Source organism: Mustela nigripes, chromosome 3 (genome assembly GCF_022355385.1).
Source record: "Mustela nigripes isolate SB6536 chromosome 3, MUSNIG.SB6536, whole genome shotgun sequence".
Classification (NCBI taxonomy): Eukaryota; Metazoa; Chordata; class Mammalia; order Carnivora; family Mustelidae; genus Mustela; species Mustela nigripes.
Genome location: NC_081559.1, coordinates 28,709,646 through 28,730,040, shown reverse-complemented (window position 1 = coordinate 28,730,040; position 20,395 = coordinate 28,709,646). Strand labels below are relative to the sequence as shown.

Below are 20,395 nucleotides of genomic sequence, written 5' to 3'. Positions count from 1 at the left end.
CCAGGCTGAGGCTGGGAGAGACCTGCTCAGCTTCGGTCCAAAAGCTTCCTTAGGTGTCTCCACCCAAAAGCCCTTGCCTGGCAAACCGGCTGGGCTGCTCTGACTCAGCTACCCACTCCTGGGAATGAAGGAAAGAACAAACTGAATGTGCTTCTGGGGTGGGAGGGCATGGTCCCAGTTCTTAGCACACAAGCCAACTCAGTCCAGAACAGCATAAGTTTCTGACGGAGACCGGGCTGGGAGAAGATATGCCTCCTCCAGCCAGCCAGGTCTCCGGTAAGGATACCTGCCTCCTTAGGCGGAAGGATGAAGTCATGTCACTCCTCACGAAGCCAGTCCCTCTTCCCAGTCTGTTCCCTTGGAAATGGCAACCAGACCTCAGGCCCCTGGCCCCTCTTCTCTCTCCCTCCAGGAACAATGAGACTAAGATCCACACCAAGCTGCTTTCACTTTATTCTTCTATTTATACATTCTCCTGCTCCCAGATGTGAAGGCAGACCATGATGTAGGCTCTGCAGTCCTGCTCAGAGCCTTTATAATTCTATCCGTTTCCCTTTTCCCCCACTCCCAGCCTCGTCCACCCCAACTCAGTCAGTCCCCCTGTCCAGTTGTTGCTCTTGGGAGGTCAGAGAGCAGAAGCAGAGAAATAAGACTGAGTCAACTGTCCCATCCACCTGCCCCAGTGACAAGAAAGCAGCCCTGGAGAGACTGGATAGAGGTTCTGAGGGATGGGAGCCAAGGCACAGGGGTCACCTTCTCAATGTGGCCACTGGTTTGTTCAGATTTGGGTGGTGTGCTGGCCTGAAGCTGAGGGTTGCAGTGCCTCCAACTGACTGAGAAGGAGAGAAACAGGAGGGCGCTGCTGGGGATCTACAGTCATCATGGAGGTCAGCAGCTGCCGCAAGGCTGAAGAATGCCTGTGGAAGGAGGCGGGCACAGTGACTGGAGGGTCGCTGTTCCCCGTGCTAAGGTTCCAACTCTGCTAATGGCAGAGAGGAGTCTGAAATGTTTCGGTGCCCCTTTTATTGCTCACCTGGGGGTCTGGGGGATGCTGAGTTGGTTCTGCACAGCAAGGGCCACGCTGTCACCCTTCTGGAACACCATGTCATATGGGCCTTCCCCAAACATCATGGCGTATAGCACACAGCCTAGGGACTGAGCATAACTTGGTTATACCTTGGCAGGGGACCAACGGAGGTGATTATCTCTCCTCTTATCCTGTAGTGAAAGGTGACTTCGTAGCTAAAAAGAATATGCTGACCTCAGCCACAGGACATCACCAGAGTCCAGAGAAACTGCCAGTTCACTGGAGGCCTCTGTACCCCTTGCTTGACCACTGCCTTCAGCCTTGCCACTTAGCTCTACTCAGTCTGTTCGAAGGGCAGGATTATACCACTTCCTGAGCAGCTGAGTACCATGTCAGTGACAGTTTCCAGGAAGGAAGTCGAGGGGGATGGGGACATACATGGTTCCTGGGGCCCCATGCTTTTGAAACCAAAGTCCCACCCCTCCGTCACACAGCAGGCAGAACAGCACTCCTCCCCCGCCATGTGCCCGGCCACATGCTCCTCACCCAGACATCAGTGCGCTCGTCAATGACACAGTGGCTCTGCACGGAGAAAAGCTCCGGGGCCCGGTAGGAGATGGTGCATCGCTGGGCTGCCCAGTCCTGGAACAGTGGCCCCACAGCTCAAATGAGGGGCACAGGTCATGGTCACGTGATCAAACTGGGGCAGGCCAAAGAAAAGGTTGAGGATGGAGAACAGGAGGGGAAAGAAACTGGACACTCTTTTACCTGCAGGGCTAGAGCCTGGCGGGAGCCCTCCACATGGATGCAAGCTTGATTCATGGAACCCAAGTCCATTAAAATTGGCTGCCCCTCATCTCCAAGCAAGATATTGGTGGGCTTCAGGTCCCTGTAGGGAAGTGGAAATGGCCCATGAGCATCTCTGGATAGGGAGGCTAGAATCCCTTGGGGCAAAAGAATCATGGATACTGTTCCTCGGGAGGAGAGCGGAGACCTCTCATTCCTTTTGGTGAGGCCCTTCCTTTCTGCCCCATAAGCACACAGGGCCCTCCCACTGACCTGTGGGCATAACCTCGGGCATGAATGGCCTCAAGGCCTCTGCAGATACCCAGCAGCAGCTGAAGGATCTGATCTTCAGTCAAGAAGTTGCCTTTGTCCTTTAGCCTTTCTATCTCGTTCCACAGCGTGCCCCTCTGCAACACAAATTTCCCCATAGTTGGCCATCTTTTCTGAGCCTCTGCTTCCTCATCCTAATCCCTTTCCTGTGTCACAGCCTAGCAACTCTTTCACCACACACACTAGACACCTCACCGTCCCACTTGGGTTCCTCTAAACCCCAAATCTGCAGCGGCCAACCCCAGGACACGGTCTCTGCTTCCTAACATGCTGGACTACTCACACAGCCCTCGGTAGATGATTCTGTTGCAAGCCCCTCCATTGCCAGGAGACTTTCTGACCTTGAAGAAGGGCAGCAGCAGCCAGGCCTCATGTTTAGTGCCCCGCTCCCTCAGACAATAAGCCACAAGGCGAAGGATGTTGGGGTGATGGAAGAGGCGATGCATGTCTGCTTCTCGTTGGGCCTCCTCCCGATCCTGCTGCTCGTGACACAGGATCCGCTTCAGGGCGTAGAAGTGTCCATCATGTAACCCCTCCACTAGGTCCACATAGCTGAACCCACTGTGGGCCAAAGGGGTCAGTGAAGGACCACGGTCATCTCCCACACTGCTTGGACCCCGAGGAACTCCCTGGGGAGAAGGGGAGCGGGGTATCTTTCCCAGCTGGCAGAAACCCTCCCAAGGTGTGGCTTCAAGAGAAGTCTGAAGATTTTACATTCTGAGCTCAAGAGTAGGAAAACCATAATTCGAGGTACTCTGGTCATAATGCACTGTTCTGCACATGAGAAATGCTCCATAAATATTACATGAGTAACAGTCAGCATTACCAAGTGCTGGGAGCCAGGCCCTGGGTGAGGTGTTTTATACGCATTATCTCATTTAATCCTCACAACTCCATCACCAACAAAAGACAATTATCTCCATTAAGCAGATGAAGAAACCATGGCTTTTCAAGGTCACACAAGGTGGATCCAGGAGCCCCGGCCCCAGAATCCACTTCCTTGACCATGTCACTAGGCTCTCTCAGGTGAGCTAAGAGGATAGGTTAAGAGAATAAAACTTCTATGCCCCTATCATGTGCACACTGCTGTCCTTCAGTCACCCGAACCCTGGGGACTAGCTAAGTGATTTCCAAACACTCACCCCTCCCCCAGTTTTTGGATGAAGAGGTAGCGCTTATTGTCAATGATGACAGTTCCCCGAGAGCAGACACACAGCGCGTGGCCCATAGTGTCTCAGTCATCCTCCTCAAGGGCGGTCTGAGGCTGCTGACAGCTGCGTCCAGGTTGAGTGGGCTCTTCCAGGCGATGCGCTGGGGGTCCAGCGGATCATGCTGGAAGGAAAAGAACAGCAGGGTCGTGGGTCAGGCACGATCCAGACGATCCCTGAAATACTAATGTGGAAAGCTGGCGCCCGGGTCTCGGGTCTCGGGTCTCGGAACTGTGGAGAAAACGGGCCTTGGCGACGCCAGCTCCAAGAAGGCTGGGATCGGGTGCCTTAAAGCCTCCGGCCACGCAGCGACTGCAAGGCCGCTTCCTCCAACCTTAGCCCACCTCTGAGCGGCGCCCGCTCCCCCGGCCATCGCGGCGCCACCGCAGGGCAGAGGGTAGTCCGGCCGGGTGAGAGGCGCAGACCCACCCCTGGCAGGGCCCACCCCCTCAGGAAAGCCCACAGCCGGCCTCTGCGTGCAGAGCCCCGGGAGGGCCAGCCCCGACTCCCCACTGACCTGGCTCCGGTTGTAAAGAAGCGCCGGGGACCGGAAGATGTGTATACGTCATCAGTCCGCGCCGGCGTAACGGCCCGCGGTATCCTAGCAACCGCTGGGCTTCGGGATAATGTGGGGGCACCGAGCTGAGAGACCGGGGGCGGGCTAAGCCTGGGGGAGAACGGGTCCCAGGACCCGGGTGAGGGTTCCGCACCTGGCCTTCAGTAGTGGTCAAGACGCAGGCACCCACGCCAAAAGCGAGCAAAGCCGGGCTCCGCCCGAGGCCCCCAGGACCTCCATCTCCCAATGCCGGAGGTAGGAAGCTGACTACAGTCCAGCCCCGAGGGGCGGGTGCTGGGGCGCGTGCTGCCGGCCTGGACTCCTACCCCCTACAGCTCTGATCAGTACAATCTTGGGGTCTCTGACCTATATCCCACTCCCCTAGTTTCAGTGGTTGAGACCTTAGGCTCTTGAGCCAGACTAGGTTCTAAATCCTGTCTTAATAGCTTAGTTACTAGCCGTGTGGTCTTGAACCACTTAACTTCTCAGAGCCTCAGTCTCCCTAATTGTAAACAAGGTATAGTGGTACCTAAGATTAAGTGCACGTACTGTGAGGCCAGACGGCCTAGTTCAAATCCCAGCTCTGCTAAACTAGTAGTGTAACCTTGAACAGGTTATTTAAAATTTCTGTCTCTCAATTTCCTCATCTGTAAAATGGGAATAATAATTATCAACTGCACGGAGTTTTTTGAAGATAAAATGAGATGTGATGTGCTTAGCACAATAGCTGACATAGCCCTCAGTGTCAATAAACAAATTACTGATATTTTTATTATTATTTTATTTTTCTTATTCTGATCCTTACATCCCAGGCTTGGGACTGTGAAGGCAGGAGTCATGGAAATTCACAAACTCCCAAACCTTAGCACCAAGTAGCTGTCCTTGACATCTCTCACACAGGGAGGCAGGGATAAATTGAAGAGCAGTGCACATCCAAAGAACATGGAATGGCTGAGGTGGTACAGGGCCACCGGGAAAAAGAGTCCTCTTACAACTTGGTCCCCCCCTTTTCACACCACTGGGAAGATCTGGTTTCTTTTGGTTCTGAACCGTTTTAGCCCCCCTGGTTCTGACATTCATTCGTCTAGATTTAACCTGCTATGTGCCAGGCCCCGTGCTAGAAGCTGAGGATTCAAGATGGACAAGGTACTCTTCACCCTCAGGGAGCTCAGTTTAGTAGGACAGTGCTTCTCAATCTGGAATGTCTTTAGGATCATCTGGGAATCTTGTTAAAATGCAAATTCTGATTCTATAGGTCTGAGGTAGGACCTGAGACTCTGCATTTCTAAAAAGCTCCCAGGTGGCGATGATGAAGCAGATTCAAGATACAGAGGATTTTTACAAACTAGTAGAGTAGTGGGATGGACAAGTCCAGGGTACTGGCCTGGCAACTTGAGGTGGTCCCCGCCCCCTTGCTCGCTGAGGTTCCCTCCCAGGAATCCGCCACGTGACAGCCGGACCGCCCTCTCAGACTAGAGGAGCTCTGTTAGCGCCATGGCCCCCAAGAAGCTGCTCTGCCTACCCGCCCTGCTGTTGCCACTTCTGACGCTGCTGCTGCCCCAGGTAAAATGACAGGACTGAGTCAGCAGGCTGGGTGTGGTGAGGCGGGACGAGACAGAGCCCAGGAGAGAAGGAAAGTGAAAATCACAGAACAATGGGCAGGGCTAGTTCCACCTCCTCTACCGACACTGCGCCTCCTCCCGTCCCCCCCCCCCCCCCAATCCCGGACTCCAGACCTCTGCTGAGCATGGTCTCTCTCTCTTTGCAGGCAGGCACTCGGTCGTTCGTAGTGGACCGGGAAAATGACAGATTCCTCCTAGATGGGGCCCCGTTCCGCTACGTGTCTGGCAGCCTGCACTACTTTCGGGTACCACGGGTGCTTTGGGCAGACCGGCTTTTCAAGATGCGAATGAGTGGCCTCAACGCTGTACAGTTGTAAGAAGTACTCAGGAGAGCCATGGAGGGTGGGATTTACTCTTCCTACCACCCCCGTAAGAAGGGGTTTGGGGACAGGAAGACCAGCTGGGTATGAGAGCTCCGGGACTTTCAGGCCAAGGGTGGGAAAGGGTGAGCCAGGACCTCCTTCCGGCAGCTTCCTGGAGATTCCCTGCAAGGCCTGAGCCCTTAGGCTTCCAGGACCTCCCCACCTTCGGCCTTGTTAACCTCTTTCTTTCTCAGTTATGTGCCCTGGAACTACCATGAGCCCCAGCCTGGCGTCTATAACTTTAATGGCAGCCGGGACCTCTTTGCATTCCTGAATGAGGCGTCTTTAGCGAACCTGTTGGTCATACTGAGACCAGGACCTTACATCTGTGCAGAGTGGGACATGGTGAGTTAGGAGAAGGGACAGAGCCAGAGCCACTCACAGGCAGTTCCTCCACGCCTCCCATCTGCCTGCACTGTAGGGCCACTTCCAGTGCTGCATTCAACATACTCCCTTCTTACGCGCCCGCCCCCCTCAAACAACAAAACCTGCTGTCGTTATGTTTGTCTCAGGGGGGCCTTCCAGCCTGGCTGCTTCAAAAACCTGACATACATCTGAGAACCTCAGATCCAGGTGAGTTGAGACAACATTTTTAACACAGAAAAAAAGCAACCAACAGTCACAAAATGGGTCATTTGGGTGCCCCAAACTGGAGAGACCATCCCCAAACTGGAGCTCATTCATGCAGACATTTGAGTGTCTCCTTCATGCCTAGTGAGGCGCCACATACTGGGGGACCAGGCATACCCAGCTCCTGTGCAGTGGAGCTTACGGTGAAAGAAACAGCTTTTTATAAAACCAAAACCTGCAAGATTAGCACAACCTGTAAAAATACCAGCTGTGGAAATAGACAAGGAGTTGAGATCATGAGTAACAGGGAAGGCCCGTTTGGGGTAGGGACATCAGAAAAGGCTCTTCTGAGATGATGACATTTCACTTGGCTCTAGGGAAGGGAAAGCACTGGTCATATGAAGAGTGAAGTGACAACAGCCAGGTAGAGGGAACAGTCTATTCTAAAGCCCAGAGGTGGGAAAGAACATGGCCTGATTGAGGCCAGCTTGGCTGGAGCATAGTGGGTAAGGGAGGGAGGAATGTGTCGTGAAACTGGAGATAGATCGGGACTGTTCAGGCAGGACTTGGTAGGCTGCTGTAAGGCTTTGCATTTTATTCCAAGCACAGCAGAAAGCCATTGAAAGAGCCTAACCAGACAGGTTTGATTTGCTTTCAGATTACTTTAGCCTGCATGTAGAAAATGGAGGGAACAGGGCAAGGGTAAAGGTGGAGAAACTAACCGGGAGACTCTGACTGTAGTTGAGAAGGGAGGTGATGGGAAGAAGAGGGGAGAATTGAAATGCAGGTTGGAGATCAAAATCACCAGGACTTGTTGATCGATTTTGACAGGAAGGAGAAGGGTGGGGGCAGCATAGGTAGGGTCTGGAAAGAAAGGGGTCCCCTTTCTTGCCAGTCTAGGTGGTGGTGCCATTTACTGACATGGGGAAGATGGAGAAGACTAGGGGTTGCAAAGGACCATCTTTTTGGCCGGGGGGGAAACAGTTCTGGTCATGTTAAATTTCTGTCCCATCACACTCAAGTGAGGATGTTAAGTAAGCCACAGATTGTGTGATCGTGGCATTCATGGGGAGGTCTGAGCTAGAGATAAATTTGGGATTCCTCAGTCTAAAGATGGCGTTTACATCCATGGCTATTGAGACATTGCCTGAGGAAGCAGCATAGGGAAAGAAAAGATGGGAATTCAAGATTAAACTTGGAAATGCCCAGTATTTCAAGGAGTTTGAATTTTACTTCAGGTGTGTAAACAGGAAGTCATCAGAGCAAGGGAGTGATTTTATCTGATTTCTATCTTTCAAAAAGATCACTCTGGGGCGCCTGGGTGGCTCAGTGGGTTAAGCCGCTGCCTTCGGCTCAGGTCATGATCTCAGGGTCCTGGGATCGAGTCCCGCATCGGGCTCTCTGCTCAGCAGGGAGCCTGCTTCCGTGTCTCTCTCTCTCTGCCTGCCTCTCCGACTACTTGTGATTTCTCTCTGTCAAATAAATAAATAAAATCTTTAAAAAAAAAAAAAAAAAAAAAGATCACTCTGGTAATCTGGTAAGAACGCTTTGTATCTGCTGGGGACCCTGCAGGGACTGTCCCACTTCTGAGGGTGCTTTCTGCCCCTCACAGCAATTCCCCAACTCAGCTGGCTATGAAATACATTTGAAATGGTAATTTGTGCTGGAACACCGGCAGGCGGTGTCTGCTTTTCTCAAGAAAGCCAGTGACCTCTTCACTGCTGAGTCCACACTCCCTTTCCAGGCCTCTCTTCTCCTTGGCCAGTCAGGCGCTCCCAGCCCAGCTTTTCCCATGATCCTTTCACATACACTCTTCTCTTGGCTTCCAGGATACCACCTTTTTCTGACTCCTGCTCCTTCCCCGTGCCCCAGCCTTGCTGACCACTCCTTATTAGTCTCTTTTGTTTGTTTGTTTTAAAGATTTTATTTATTAATTTGAGAGAGAGAGAGAATCCGGGGGCAGGGGATGGGGGCGTGTACGGAGGGAGAAGCAGGCTTGCTGCTGAGCAGGGAGCCCGATGCAGGACTCCATCCCAGGACTCTGGGACCATGACCTTAGCCAAAGGACGACGTTCAGCACACTGAACCACCCAGGCGCCTTCCTTCCTAGTCTCATGCTGGCTCTTTTCCCGTTCTCTTTCCGGTAAAGGCTGGGGTGTTTGCAGGGCTCAGGCCTTGGACGCTTCTCTTTTCTATGTGTTCATTCCTTAGACAATCTCATCTATTCTCATGGCTTTCCATCCATCTAATAGCTAATGACTCTGAAAAAGGAATCTTCAGTCAGGGTCGCCTAGGTGGCTCAGTCGGCTCAGATCAGGATCCCAGCGTCTTGGGATTGAGTTGTGCATCACGCTCCCTGCCGAGAACCTGCTTCTCCCTCTGCCTGCAGCTCCCCGGTCATTCCTACGATCTCCTCTCAGTTAACGGTGACTCCCATTTTGCAACTGATCAGGCTAAGCACTGTGGTGTAATTCGTCGTGCCCCTCCCTCCCACCTCACATTCAACCTATCAGAAAACCCTGCAGCTTTACTCTCAAAATACATTGAATTCAGCCCTTTTCACCACCCACATTAATCCAAACCACCTCTCCCACCTGGCTACTTTAATAGGTTACTTACTGGTTTCCCTTCTTTGCCCCTAGCCTCTGTTTTCGACACACGGTGATCCTGTTAAAATAGAAGTTTAAATACATATCTCAGATCATGCCATTTCACTGCTTAAACGTCTCCAATAGGTTCTCACCTCATTCAGAGTAGGAACCATGGATTCCTTAAAATGGCCTATTGGGGGCGCCTGGGTGGCTCAGTGGGTTAACCCGCTACCTTAGGCTCGGGCCATGATCTCGGGGTCCTGGGATCGAGTCCCGCATCAGGCTCTCTGCTCTGTGGGGAGCCTGCTTCCCTCTCTCTCTCTCTGCCTGCCTCTCTGTCTACTTGTGATCTCTCTCTGTCAAATAAATAAATAAAATCTTAAAAAAAAAAATGGCCTATTGGATCCTACCTTGTTGGCTCTTTTCCTCATTGTTCATGCTGGCCTCGTTGCTGTTTTTCAAACCCACCAGGCACAGTCCTCCTTTGAGGTATTTGCACTCAGTGCTCCCACCGTCTTCCTGCAAATGAGGCCTGCCCTGGGCTACTCTCTAAAATTTAAGCTCCCCCACCATTTTATATCCTTCTTCCCTGCTTTATTTTTTTCTCCGTGGCACTAACACACTATCTATTTTAGCTATTTATTTATTGTCTGCCCTCCTCACTGGGAAGGAAATTTCACAAGGGCAGAGATTTTTATCTATTTTGTTCTACTCAGTATCCCTAACACCTAGAACATTGGTACATAGGAAGCATGCATAAATATTTGTTGAATGAGATTTAACATATGCTTGGATTAAAGGAGACAGTTAAGTCTGGACACCCCTTATACAGAACACAAAATGTAAAGGAATTCAATGTTTTTGTTTGTTTTTTAAAGATTTTATGTATTTGTCAGAGAGAGAGAGCACTCATTCACAAGCAGGGGGAGTGGCAGGCAGCGGGAGAGGTGGGCTCCCCGCTGAGCAAGGAGCCTGATGTGGTATGATGCAGGACTCTGTCCCAGGACCCTGGGATCATGACCTGAGCCTAAGGCAGACGCTTAACCGACTGAGCCAGCCAGGCGTCTCTAACATTCTTCTCATGTTTAAAAATGAAAATTTAGGGACACCTGGGTGGCTCAGTTGGTTAAGCAGCTGCCTTCGGCTCAGGTCATGATCCCAGCATCCTGGGATCGAGTCCCACATCGGGCTCCTTGCTCAGCAGGGAGCCTGCTTCTCCCTCTGTCTCTGCCTGCCATTCTGTCTGCCTGTGCTCGCTCTCTCCCACTCTCTCTCTGATAAATAAATAAAATCTTTAAAAAAAATGAAAATTTAATTTAAAAATTAAATTTATAAACACTGCTTTTAAGGTTTCCTGAGCTCAGATGTCCTTGCCATGCAAATTCACAGGTGCTCAGGGTTCAGAGTCATTTGTGGACAAGTGGGATACAAAACTGTAGCCCAGGGTTCAGGCAGCTCTGAGCTTGCTGACCTTGGTGCTGTGGGTGGGGGCTGCAAAAGTGGTTGTGTCCTAATGAGCAGACCACCGCTTCTTCCTTTAGCCTTTCTTGCCGCAGTGGACTCCTGGTTCAAGGTCTTGCTGCCCAAGTTATATCCATGGCTCTACCATAATGGGGGCAACATCATTAGCATTCAGGTACAAGGGGACCGGGCAAGAGGAAGGCGGTGCCAGGGGTCCTAACCTCCACTGGGTAGCTGAGCTCCACTCCTCCTTTTCCCTGGCAGGTGGAGAATGAATACGGTAGCTACAGGGCCTGTGACTTCAGCTACATGCGGCACCTGGCTGGGCTCTTCCGTGCGCTGCTGGGAGACAGAATCCTCCTCTTCACCACAGATGGGCCTGAAGGACTCAAATGTGGCTCCCTCCAGGGACTCTACACCACTGTGGATTTCGGCCCAGGTGTCCTGAGCGGGGTGGAGTGGAGTCTGGGGACTGGGCATCTCCTCTGTGCTCATCTCTCAACTTTGCCTCCTTTCCGCAGCTGACAACATGACCAAAATCTTTGGCCTACTGCGGGTGTATGAGCCCCATGGGCCGCTGGTGAGGAGCTGGAGGGGAGGGCAGTCAGAGCTGGAGTCAGGGTAGGAATGGGTCGAGCTCAGTTCCCATCCCGCTTACAGCTGCTGTCACTCATTTTAGGTGAACTCCGAGTATTACACAGGCTGGCTGGATTACTGGGGCCAGAACCACTCCACACGGTCCGTTTTGGCTGTGACCAAAGGCCTAGAAAGCATGCTGAAGCTGGGAGCCAGTGTGAACATGTAACTGGAGACATGGGGGCCAACATGAAGCCATTAGCAGGGTGTTGGGGGATCGAAGCGATTCAGTGGGTCAGCTTTTGCCTTTCTCCCCACCTTCCCCCACTTCAGGTACATGTTCCACGGAGGCACCAACTTTGGATACTGGAATGGTGAGTCCGCAGGGTCCCTGGGATGGAGTCAGGGAGGCATCAAGGAATTGGAATCCAAGGGCTGGGTAGATTAGGAGGTCTAGAAATTGGATGTGGCCACCACTGCCCCCTCTGGCAGCAAAATTCTTTGCATGAATGTCTTTGCCTAGTGCCTATCATTTGAAAGACACTGAATTAAGGAAATCGGTTTGACCCCAGGTGCTGATGAGAAGGGACGCTTTCTTCCAATTACTACCAGCTATGACTACGATGCACCAATATCTGAAGCAGGGGACCCCACACCTAAGCTTTTTGCTCTTCGAAACGTCATCAGTGAGGTGCCCTACCACTTCATTAAGCGCCCAAGGCTCTTATTAATTTGGGGAAAGGGAGTACCTAAATTGTTTGTAATGGGATCCCATAAATCACTGGTGGTTATCTGGGCCACGGAGCCCAAAGAACCGTTTCCCAGCTACGCAGATGGGACTACCTGGGAAGATAGACATAAGCATGTGCAAAAGTACAGGATCTTCATGACCCCTTGAAACCATTCCCTGGACCCCAGGTTGAGAACCCTATGCTAGGGTCTTGGAATAAGGGTTGTTTTTGTGGTTTTCCTATGGCTCCTGAGAGAATTTGGGCTCAGTTCCAGGAAATTCCCCTGGGACCTTTACCTCCCCCCAGCCCCAAGATGACACTTGGACCTTTGACCCTGCAACTGGTAAGCTCTTCTTCATCTTTTCTGATTCTACCCTTTGTTCTCTAAATGGTCTAGCCTATCCTGCCCTCTATTCTGGAACTTCCCTTTTATTCTAATACCTTCCCCTTCTTCCAATAGGATGGGGATTTGCTGGCTTTCCTAGACTTCCTGTGTCCCCAAGGGCCCATCAGTTCAATCTTGCCAATGTCCTTTGAGGCTGTCAAACAGGTAAGGCAGAATCCCACATCCAGCAGGCATGGCAGCTTTCCTCAACAGCCATGGCCAAAGTTTCCTTCTGCCCTGCACACCTTCCCCAGAGAATCCTCTCTTACCTCTCAGTTCATCGTAAGTACTTCCTCTTTCATACCCAGGACCGTGGCTTTGTGCTATACCGGACCTATCTGACCTATACTGTGTCTGAGCCAACACAGTTCTGGGTGCCTAACAATGGAGTCCATGACCGCGCCTATGTGATGGTAGATGGGGTAAGGACCTAATTCTAGGCTACCCTTGTGAGCCTGTCTCTTCTCCCCTCCCCAGCATCCTTTAGCCTTAAGTTCCTTGTATCTGCCTTTTCCTACTGTCTGCCCACATTTGCAGGGGGGCCTCGGATAAGCTGGGATGAGGATGAATTTAACTGAGGCTAAGGTTCCAGAATGCATGGGTAACCGACAGATGGGCTGTGTTCTCTTTGCTCTCCAAATACGTGGGCTAACGTAGCTTCCTCTGTCATGGCCATGAGTTAGATGCTGAGGCCTTCCTCTCACAGCTCCTCTTATCTACAGGTGTTTCAGGGTGTTCTGGAACGAAACATGAAACACCAACTATTTTTGATGGGGAAAGTAGGGGCCAAACTAGACATCTTACTGGAGAACATGGGGAGGCTCAGTTTCGGGTCTAACAGCAGTGACTTCAAGGTAAGTTGGTTTTTCCCACCGCTTCTCCTCCGGACTCTTACTGACCAGACTCCCTTGGAAAAATAGGGGCCTAATAGAGGACAAACAAGAGCTTAATGAATGATGAGTTTTCATTTGCCTTCTTCGCAGGGCCTATTAGAGCCACCAGTTCTGGGGCAAACGGTCCTCAGCCGGTGGCTGATGTTCCCTCTGAAAATTGATAAGCTTGTAAAGCGGTGGTTTCCCCTCCAGCTGAAGAAAAGGTCACATCCTCAAGTTCCCTCTGGCCCCACCTTCTACTCCACAAAGTTTCCAATTTTAGGAGAAGGCGGGGACACTTTTCTCTCTCTACCTGGATGGACCAAGGTACTGCTGACAGTGGGGTCAGAGTGATGAGAGGAGTATCATGGAAGGAGGGGGAACAGAAATTATTCCCGATTAGAAACCCAAAAGGGAGGGGCGCCTGGGTGGCTCAGTTGGTTGAGCATCCAACTCTTGATTTCAGCTAAGGGTGTGATCTCAAGGTCCTGGGATCAAACCCCCGTGTCAGGTTCCACGCTTGGGATTCTCTCTTTCTCCCTCTGCCTCTCCCCGCTGCACGCTCTCATTCTCACTCTCAAATAAATAAATCTTAAAAGAAAGAAAGAAAAAGGAAACCCCAAAAGGGGATGATTCTACCCCCTTGAGAGCTGACCCTTTTATTTTCCGCTCTCTCTTCTCTTTCCCAGGGCCAAGTCTGGATCAATGGGTTTAACCTGGGCCGGTACTGGACAAAGCGGGGGCCCCAAGAGACTCTCTACGTGCCAAGACCCCTGCTGTTTTCTAGGGGAGCCCTCAACAAAATCACACTGCTAGAGCTAGAAAACGTGCCACCTCAGCCCCAAGTCCAGTTTCTGGATAGGCCCATCCTAAACAGCACCCTGCATAAGACATACATCTACTCCCTCTCAGCTGATACACAAGGTGCCCCTGAACCAATGGAGTTAAGCGGGCACTGAGAGAAAGGTAACCCTCGGACCTGGGACACGGAGTGGGCAGGATTCCTTGGTGCTGGCCACGATGACCTCAAGGAACCAAAGGCCACAAGGCCCAAATGCTAGTCCAAGTGCAGTTTCCTTGCCAAACTTTATTGTGATTAAAATTCCAGAGACTGTCCCAGCTCCACACTCCTCTGTGGCCCTGTCTTTGCCTGGGTTCCTGAGTGTCCTTCCTAATCTTCCGAATACTCCGCTTTCACGGGAAAGAAGAAACCTAGGGCTAGTGTGAATGCAGCCTCTCAGGGCCGAGCTGGCTCCAGGCGCAGCCGTGAGAGATCAGGAAGAGGGCTTGGCGGCCTGGCAGCGGTGGTCTCGGAGGCAGCGTGTGGAGCAGAAAGAGAAGTCGAGATAGTGAAAGGGAGTGAGGCCCTGGAGGGATGTCCCACAACTCCAGCAGCGTCTGGACAAGAGGAAGACAGATGGTTGAACAGGTACCCCAGAAACTCTCCAATCCAGGCTCTCCCCACCCCTCTGGCCATTTCTGGTTTGGCTCTAGAAGGTTTCCAGAACATCTCCAGTCCCCCCAATGGCCTTTCTGAGTACGCTGCAGCATTCAGTCTGCTTGCCCACTCCCAGCCTAGCCATCACGCCCGTCCCTGCACTTACGGAGCACTGAGGTCCACAGAGCTGGGGGTCCGCAGGGTGGGGACGCCCAGCTGGGCAGCTAGCCGCTGCTCTGCAGCCAGAGCCCTCTGAGGGAAAGAAGTCTTGTTAAGGACAAGGCCCCAGTGGTGGGCAGAGTACCCAAGAAGGGGCAGCTGCACACTGGAAACCAGTCAGACCTCTAAGGAAATCAGGGCTGTGGAAGAGAGCAGCTTGGGCCTCACCTTCTCACGATCACTGAGGGCAACAAAGCGCTGCTGCTCTTCTCGCTCCCTCTCCTCCTGCTCCCGCTGCTTCCGCTGCTGTTCCTCCCGTTGCTGCCGCGCAGCCTTCTGCTCCCTTTTCCGCATAGCCTGCCGTGCCTCCATTTCGGGCGTCAGCGGCCCTGGCACCTGGAGGATTTCCGGGGAGGTGTAAGGTAAGACCCATACCTTGGGAAAACTCTAACAAAGTAGAAAAGATTTTAGCCTGCATCTAGGCTGCCTTCCTACTGTGCTGCTGCTTCCTTTTCCAGCTGACCTGAGCCTTGCTGTAATCGTAAGCATCTGGATTCTTCTCCATGAACCTTCGGAACTCATTTCGCGTTGACCTGTCAGCTGCAACCGTATATGGTGGCCGGGCCCGGGAGTCCCTAGGTGCGAAGAGCCCCAAATATGGGTTCAGCTTGCCTCTTGCATCTCCCAACCTCACCCAAACAGATCAAGGGGAATTCTGTCAAGTAGCCAGTACCAACGTTAGCCTCCAGATGATCCTCTCTATACCCCCAAAGGGCTCAGCTTGGAGACCCCTACTTACTGCACAGTAGGGTCGGCACCTGCCTCCAGCAGCAGGCGAACCACTGAGCCTCTCCCAGCGGCAGCTGCTGCATGCAGGAGGGTGAAGCCCCTGGAGCCCCAGGGGGCACTGAGCAGAGACAGAACTCCAGGGTCTCTGGGGCCGGCAGCTAGCTGGAGTTTCAGCATCTCGACGTCTCCGGCTCGGCAAGCAGCTAGAAGCATGTCCCAGAGCTCTGAATGATCAGGGGTCTTGGCCTCATCCAGGGAAGGCCCCAAAGGGGCCGTGTGTGCCTGGGCAGACTGTGAGAAGGCTTCATCTCCTTGAGGTTGCTGGGGAAGCGTCACGTGCGTCCCAGCTTTCAGGTCTCGGTTCCTCTCCTTATTCCTCTTCCTCCTCCTCCGCTTTGGCAGTACCTCAAACTCACGAAGATCCAGGGTCCCCACTGTCAACTCTACTAGTTCCAACTCTACCTGGGGGCTGTCCTCTTCCTCCGACCCTGAACCTAGGGAAAAATACGACACGTTTGGTCCACCTAAAGAAATACACTGGTGGGCTGCCCCAGATGTATAAGAATGTACATAAAAAGAATCCAGATTGTCTTAAAATGAAAAGAAATATTTGTATTTTGTCACCCGAGATCTGTATCCATTAGTACTGCATGCAGAAATGAGGCTAGCTCAGACGGGAAAGACCCAGAAGGAGCTACGGAGGGTCAGGTATCCTTAGACTCTCCCCTTGAGCCGCCTTAGGATGGTACACAATGGGGGAGAGCATGGGGGCAGTGACAGCCACTAAGGCTAAGAGTATGAGGCCGGGAAAGCAGGCCTTAGCTCCAAACCACAGCATCTGGTAAGAAAGCAAATACGTGAGATTTGTGCCACACAAGCATCTGTTTCATGCACTATTTCATGTTAAGTACTGAGATACATCAGTGAACAAAAGCGAACAGGAAGTCTGGAAAGGTCCCTGACCCAGTCCCAGTGATTGCTACCAGGTGCCCCTTATCATAACGAACTATGTGTTGTGTAGGGCTCATTATAAAGAGGGAAGCAACAGTAGATTTGACACTGCATTTCCGGGACAGACACCCAGAGAGAGTTGACAGCTGCCAGATGGGACTCAAACCCTGTTTGGAAGATTCCTCATTCTGCCCAAGTGCCTCATTTTCATCACTGGAGACCTTTCTTTCTGCCTCGGTAGCCTTCTTCCCCTCTCTCTTCTTCCAGTGTGTCTGAGGTGAGTCCAACCTGTCTGCCTCCCAGGGGTCCTCTCCTGTCATAAAACAAAAGATGTTTCTCAAGTTGAGCTGAGCAGAAGCCAGCCCAGGTCTCTCTCAATGAACCCAAGGCCTGGGCTGGAAGGTACAGAAAGGTCTAGGGAGTCTGAGGACCTGGATCAGCAGCTCACCATGGACGTGCAAGGTGGTCAGCTTATGGAGCACATGCTGTAGCTCTCGGAAGGTGGGTCTGCGGGTAGCGAGGGGGATATCCCAAAGTCGGGGATCCCCCCGTTGCAGGGGTGCCCCATGGCCTCCGAAGAACAGGGACCGGCCAGAGCGGGGAGCACGCAGCAATATTGTCCCAGCCTCCCCCAGCGCTTTGGCCCAGACTGGCCCTGCCAGCAGGTCACGAACATCCTAGAGAAGAGAGTAACTCAGCCCCGTGCAGCTTCACTTGCTATTTCTAAATCTCCAACCAAAACACCGGCCCACAGATGACGTGTAAGGAATGGGACGTACAAGACAGTAGAGGGGAAGGAGAATGAGAGGACTCCTGGGGAGCCATCCCTAGTTTACCTTCACCTTCCCAGAAATAATGAAGACCAGAGGATACAGGCGTCAAGCTCCCCACTGTAACATTTGATGAAAGGGGACAAAAGGAGAGGAGCAGACCACCAGATCTGTGACACCTAACTCACCTTGTATAATGTGGCTTCATTATAGCGCCTCAGGTTGGCTCCGGCAGAGCGAGAAGCCCCACCCCGGGCATCACGAATTCCCTGGGCTGTGCCCCGCTTGGCCCGCACTGTGTAGCGGTGAAAGGTTTTGTGGGTCACCACGTCTCTTCTGTAGACAACACAGACCCAGTGCTGGCAACTGGCCCGTACGCCCAGGCTAACAGGACCCACTGCATCCTTATACCCCAGGCAGCACCCTCTCACCCTTGGAAAATGGCTCCAGCAAAGTGCCCAGCTGCAGCCATGAGCACCACGCAGTATCTGGGACCTCCGTTTTGCAGGTTGTGTAGGAGTAGTTCGGGTTCTTGTTGGGGCACCTGGAAGATGGAGAACACAAACATGCCCATGGCACTCACTGACAGGAAGAAACCCAGTGCCAGTGCTGAGTGTCTTAATATGCATGATCTCATTTCCTACAACCATCCTGAGGCTTGTCTCCCAGTTTTCAGACAAGGAAATCTGAGGCTTATAGAGTACAGGTAGTCAAGATCAAGTGGTAGAACAATTCAAACCTAGATGGGTCTGTTTCCAAACTTAATTCTGTTACGCCTGACCCCCAGATTCAGGCCATGTCAAGCCAAGACTGTGCTGTCACTGGTGAGACCCAATCCAACAGGAAGAAAAGTAAGAGATGGCCTGGGCTTAGGGGAGACCTAGGCTGAGTGTACAAAGGCTGTAGTTGGCTACACAACCCGGGCTGCCACTTGCCTGGCGAGGGCCTAGCACACAGCGATAGGCATAAAGAAACTGGCCCTGAGCGTTCTGGAAAAGAACCCGATGAGGGTGGAAGCCTTGGGGTCTGCTGGGCTTCTCAGACCCAGCCCTCTCCTCATCCGGTATCTGCAAGCTGTCCTCACTGGCTGAGTCTGAGTCCTCTGATCCTGAGATGCTGGAAAGATCTCCTGAAAACAACATGAGGTGCACAAGTTTGGTGTTCCATCTTTGGCCTTTCCTCAAGCTCCTCAACCTTCTTCCACCCCCATGTCCTACTCAACATGTCCTACCGGCCATCACCTGTGGAGCTCTGCTTTTCAAAATCCAGGGCAGACAGGCGAGGCTTTTCCTTGAGACGTTGCTTTAGGTTAAACCGATGCCAGTCAAGCTTATAATGTTCCCTCTGGTAGGAGGCAAAGAAAGAGGCTGAATGTGGAAATACGCCCTAGCCTGGCCCTTTGTGGTACCCAAGACCAGTGATAGAATTCCAGGAAATATGACCAGGTAATACCAACTGCCTCAGTCAAAACATGGACCTTTATTAATTAAAGACACGTCACACGTCTCCCTCTCCTCACACCCCATGATACTTTTGCTTCCACCCCTTAGCTTTGCACCTCGCTTTCTACCTGTTCCTGGTGGTCGTGGAAGGTCTGGTCACAAGTAGAACAAAATAATTTCTCTGAAATATCCGGGAGACCCTGGAGTGGCTTTCTTTCTGGGCTTGCTCTCTCCCCTGAACATAAATAAGGGGAGGGTAATCAGAGGGGGAAAGGGAATCCAAATCTGCAGTACCTGGAATTACATTCAGGGTCTGGTATACAAAGGAGAATACAAAAGAAAAAGATGGCACATCCTTTCCTTCACAGAATTACAATCTGGGAATCATGAGATAAACGGCACAGTAGTCACTTTTCTCAGTAAAGCTATTATGTGAAACAGACATATATCAAACACGTTAACTAAAGGGATTGTTTAGAGTAATCCCGTAGAAAATAATTTTTGGTAACGTTAAAATTATTTTTAACTGCAAAAACCACTTCCCAAACGTCCATTTTTTAAGCTTACATTTCCAATTACAGTGTGGTTTGTTTCAAACTTCAAGAAAAACAGCCAGAGACAAATTAAGGTTGTAAAAATAAAAATAAAAAATTGTTTTACAAATAAACAAATAAAAAATTGTTTTACATTCATTAAGAACGACTGATTTGATTGGAAACCAGTTAAATTTGGCCGTATCTAGGAATTTTGAAGTTTTTTGCAGGCAGTGCTGTAAACACAACCAGACGTAAGAAATGACAAGAGCCTTGTTTGGAAACAATTCGGGGGGCCTGTGCGGGAAACAACCCGCAGATTGAGGGAATTGAAGATAAATTTTATCCTGTAGAAAGAGATGTCAGCAAGGGCTCTTAAACCGGGGAATATCAGTAAGAATGTGTTCCCTGGACGAGTAATAAGCTCTAGCCCGTCACGGTCCTCGTGGGTCCTCCCCAAACCTTCCCGGATACCTGGACAGGAAGCCCGCAGAGCCTGGGCCACAGCCTCCCCAGAAGGGCGGCTCACCAGGCTCAGGCCCTGAAGGATAGGAGCATCCGCGCTGAGGTCAAAGAGGGAAACCAACGCAGGAACCTGGGTTGCAGCTGAAACCGGCGACATGGCTGAGCAGAAATTCTTTAGGAGGACCTTCTGGAGCAGAAAGGGGGACAGAAACAGAGCTCCCCAGAGTGCGATCCTACCGCCCGGTCTCCTGCCTGCCTGACTTGGTCTCCCCACGCCGGAAGGCACCTCGGGCCTCAGTCTGGTACCAGGAATCCGCTCTGGGGATTAATACGTGACCCCAGGCCGCTTTCTCAAACCCACAGTCTCGAACCACATAGAGTGAAAGGGGAAGCATCCAACTCCCAAATCGAGTCCAGTAGAGCCAAAATCACTCAGGTTCCCTAAGCGACCGCTCCTCGATACCCGTGCGATGAGCTCCAGCAATGACTAAACCGCGTGCACTCGTCCGCGCCCTCAGAAGCGGCACCAAAGGCCCCAGTGAGCCGAGCCGCACGCTCGTTTACAATTCCAAGTCCGGATTTCTGCAACACTACAACAATCTCGTCACTACGGCGCAGCGAAGGGGACAAACGGCGTCGTCCGGGCCTCAGCCCCGCCCCACATGGCGCGTACTATTGGTCCTCTGACGGTCCAAAACCCACCTTGAACCTTTAGTCCCGCCCTCGAAGCCGAGAATTGGCCGTCGTGTCTCCACCCCCCGTGCTCATTGG

At 51.9% G+C, this 20,395-nt stretch overlaps 3 protein-coding genes across 7 annotated transcripts; 1 reads left to right on the top strand and 2 right to left on the bottom strand.

Moving 5' to 3' along the window:
• Window positions 1-429: 429 nt before the first annotated feature.
• On the bottom strand, window positions 430-3,926 carry STK16 (serine/threonine kinase 16). 3 transcript variants are annotated; one of them, XM_059393521.1, is made up of 8 exons: window positions 3,869-3,926; window positions 3,286-3,475; window positions 2,485-2,704; window positions 2,087-2,220; window positions 1,796-1,916; window positions 1,574-1,669; window positions 1,034-1,155; window positions 430-917 (listed from the first exon to the last, which is right to left on the bottom strand). In XM_059393521.1, exons 2-8 carry the CDS (start codon window positions 3,369-3,371, stop codon window positions 779-781), a joined length of 918 nt encoding a protein of 305 aa, XP_059249504.1. In that variant the 5' UTR covers window positions 3,372-3,475; window positions 3,869-3,926; the 3' UTR covers window positions 430-778. The 3 variants fall into 3 exon arrangements, with proteins under 3 accessions (XP_059249504.1, XP_059249505.1, XP_059249507.1); XM_059393522.1 differs by lacking the exon at window positions 3,869-3,926 and adding an exon at window positions 3,696-3,787; XM_059393524.1 differs by lacking the exons at window positions 2,087-2,220; window positions 2,485-2,704.
• Window positions 3,927-3,984: 58 nt separating this feature from the next.
• On the top strand, window positions 3,985-14,204 carry GLB1L (galactosidase beta 1 like). Of its 2 annotated transcripts, none has more exons than XM_059393519.1 (17): window positions 3,985-4,162; window positions 5,344-5,470; window positions 5,676-5,842; window positions 6,086-6,236; window positions 6,404-6,464; window positions 10,594-10,688; window positions 10,778-10,952; window positions 11,035-11,093; window positions 11,193-11,314; window positions 11,423-11,463; window positions 11,662-11,780; window positions 12,089-12,163; window positions 12,281-12,370; window positions 12,514-12,627; window positions 12,928-13,059; window positions 13,189-13,404; window positions 13,767-14,204. In XM_059393519.1, exons 2-17 carry the CDS (start codon window positions 5,402-5,404, stop codon window positions 14,034-14,036), a joined length of 1,956 nt encoding a protein of 651 aa, XP_059249502.1. In that variant the 5' UTR covers window positions 3,985-4,162; window positions 5,344-5,401; the 3' UTR covers window positions 14,037-14,204. The 2 variants fall into 2 exon arrangements, with proteins under 2 accessions (XP_059249502.1, XP_059249503.1); XM_059393520.1 differs by having other exon boundaries at window positions 5,332-5,470.
• Window positions 14,145-20,237, bottom strand: ANKZF1 (ankyrin repeat and zinc finger peptidyl tRNA hydrolase 1). Of its 2 annotated transcripts, XM_059393517.1 has the most exons (13): window positions 19,634-20,237; window positions 18,755-18,861; window positions 18,426-18,528; window positions 18,120-18,313; window positions 17,616-17,728; window positions 17,373-17,520; window positions 16,863-17,091; window positions 16,581-16,727; window positions 15,474-15,957; window positions 15,198-15,309; window positions 14,903-15,070; window positions 14,682-14,767; window positions 14,145-14,475 (listed from the first exon to the last, which is right to left on the bottom strand). In XM_059393517.1, the coding sequence occupies exons 1-13, from the start codon at window positions 19,779-19,781 to the stop codon at window positions 14,352-14,354; spliced, it is 2,163 nt and encodes a 720-aa protein (XP_059249500.1). In that variant the 5' UTR covers window positions 19,782-20,237; the 3' UTR covers window positions 14,145-14,351. The 2 variants fall into 2 exon arrangements, with proteins under 2 accessions (XP_059249500.1, XP_059249501.1); XM_059393518.1 differs by lacking the exon at window positions 18,755-18,861 and having other exon boundaries at window positions 18,416-18,528; window positions 19,634-19,711.
• Between the last annotated feature and the right edge of the window lie 158 nt (window positions 20,238-20,395).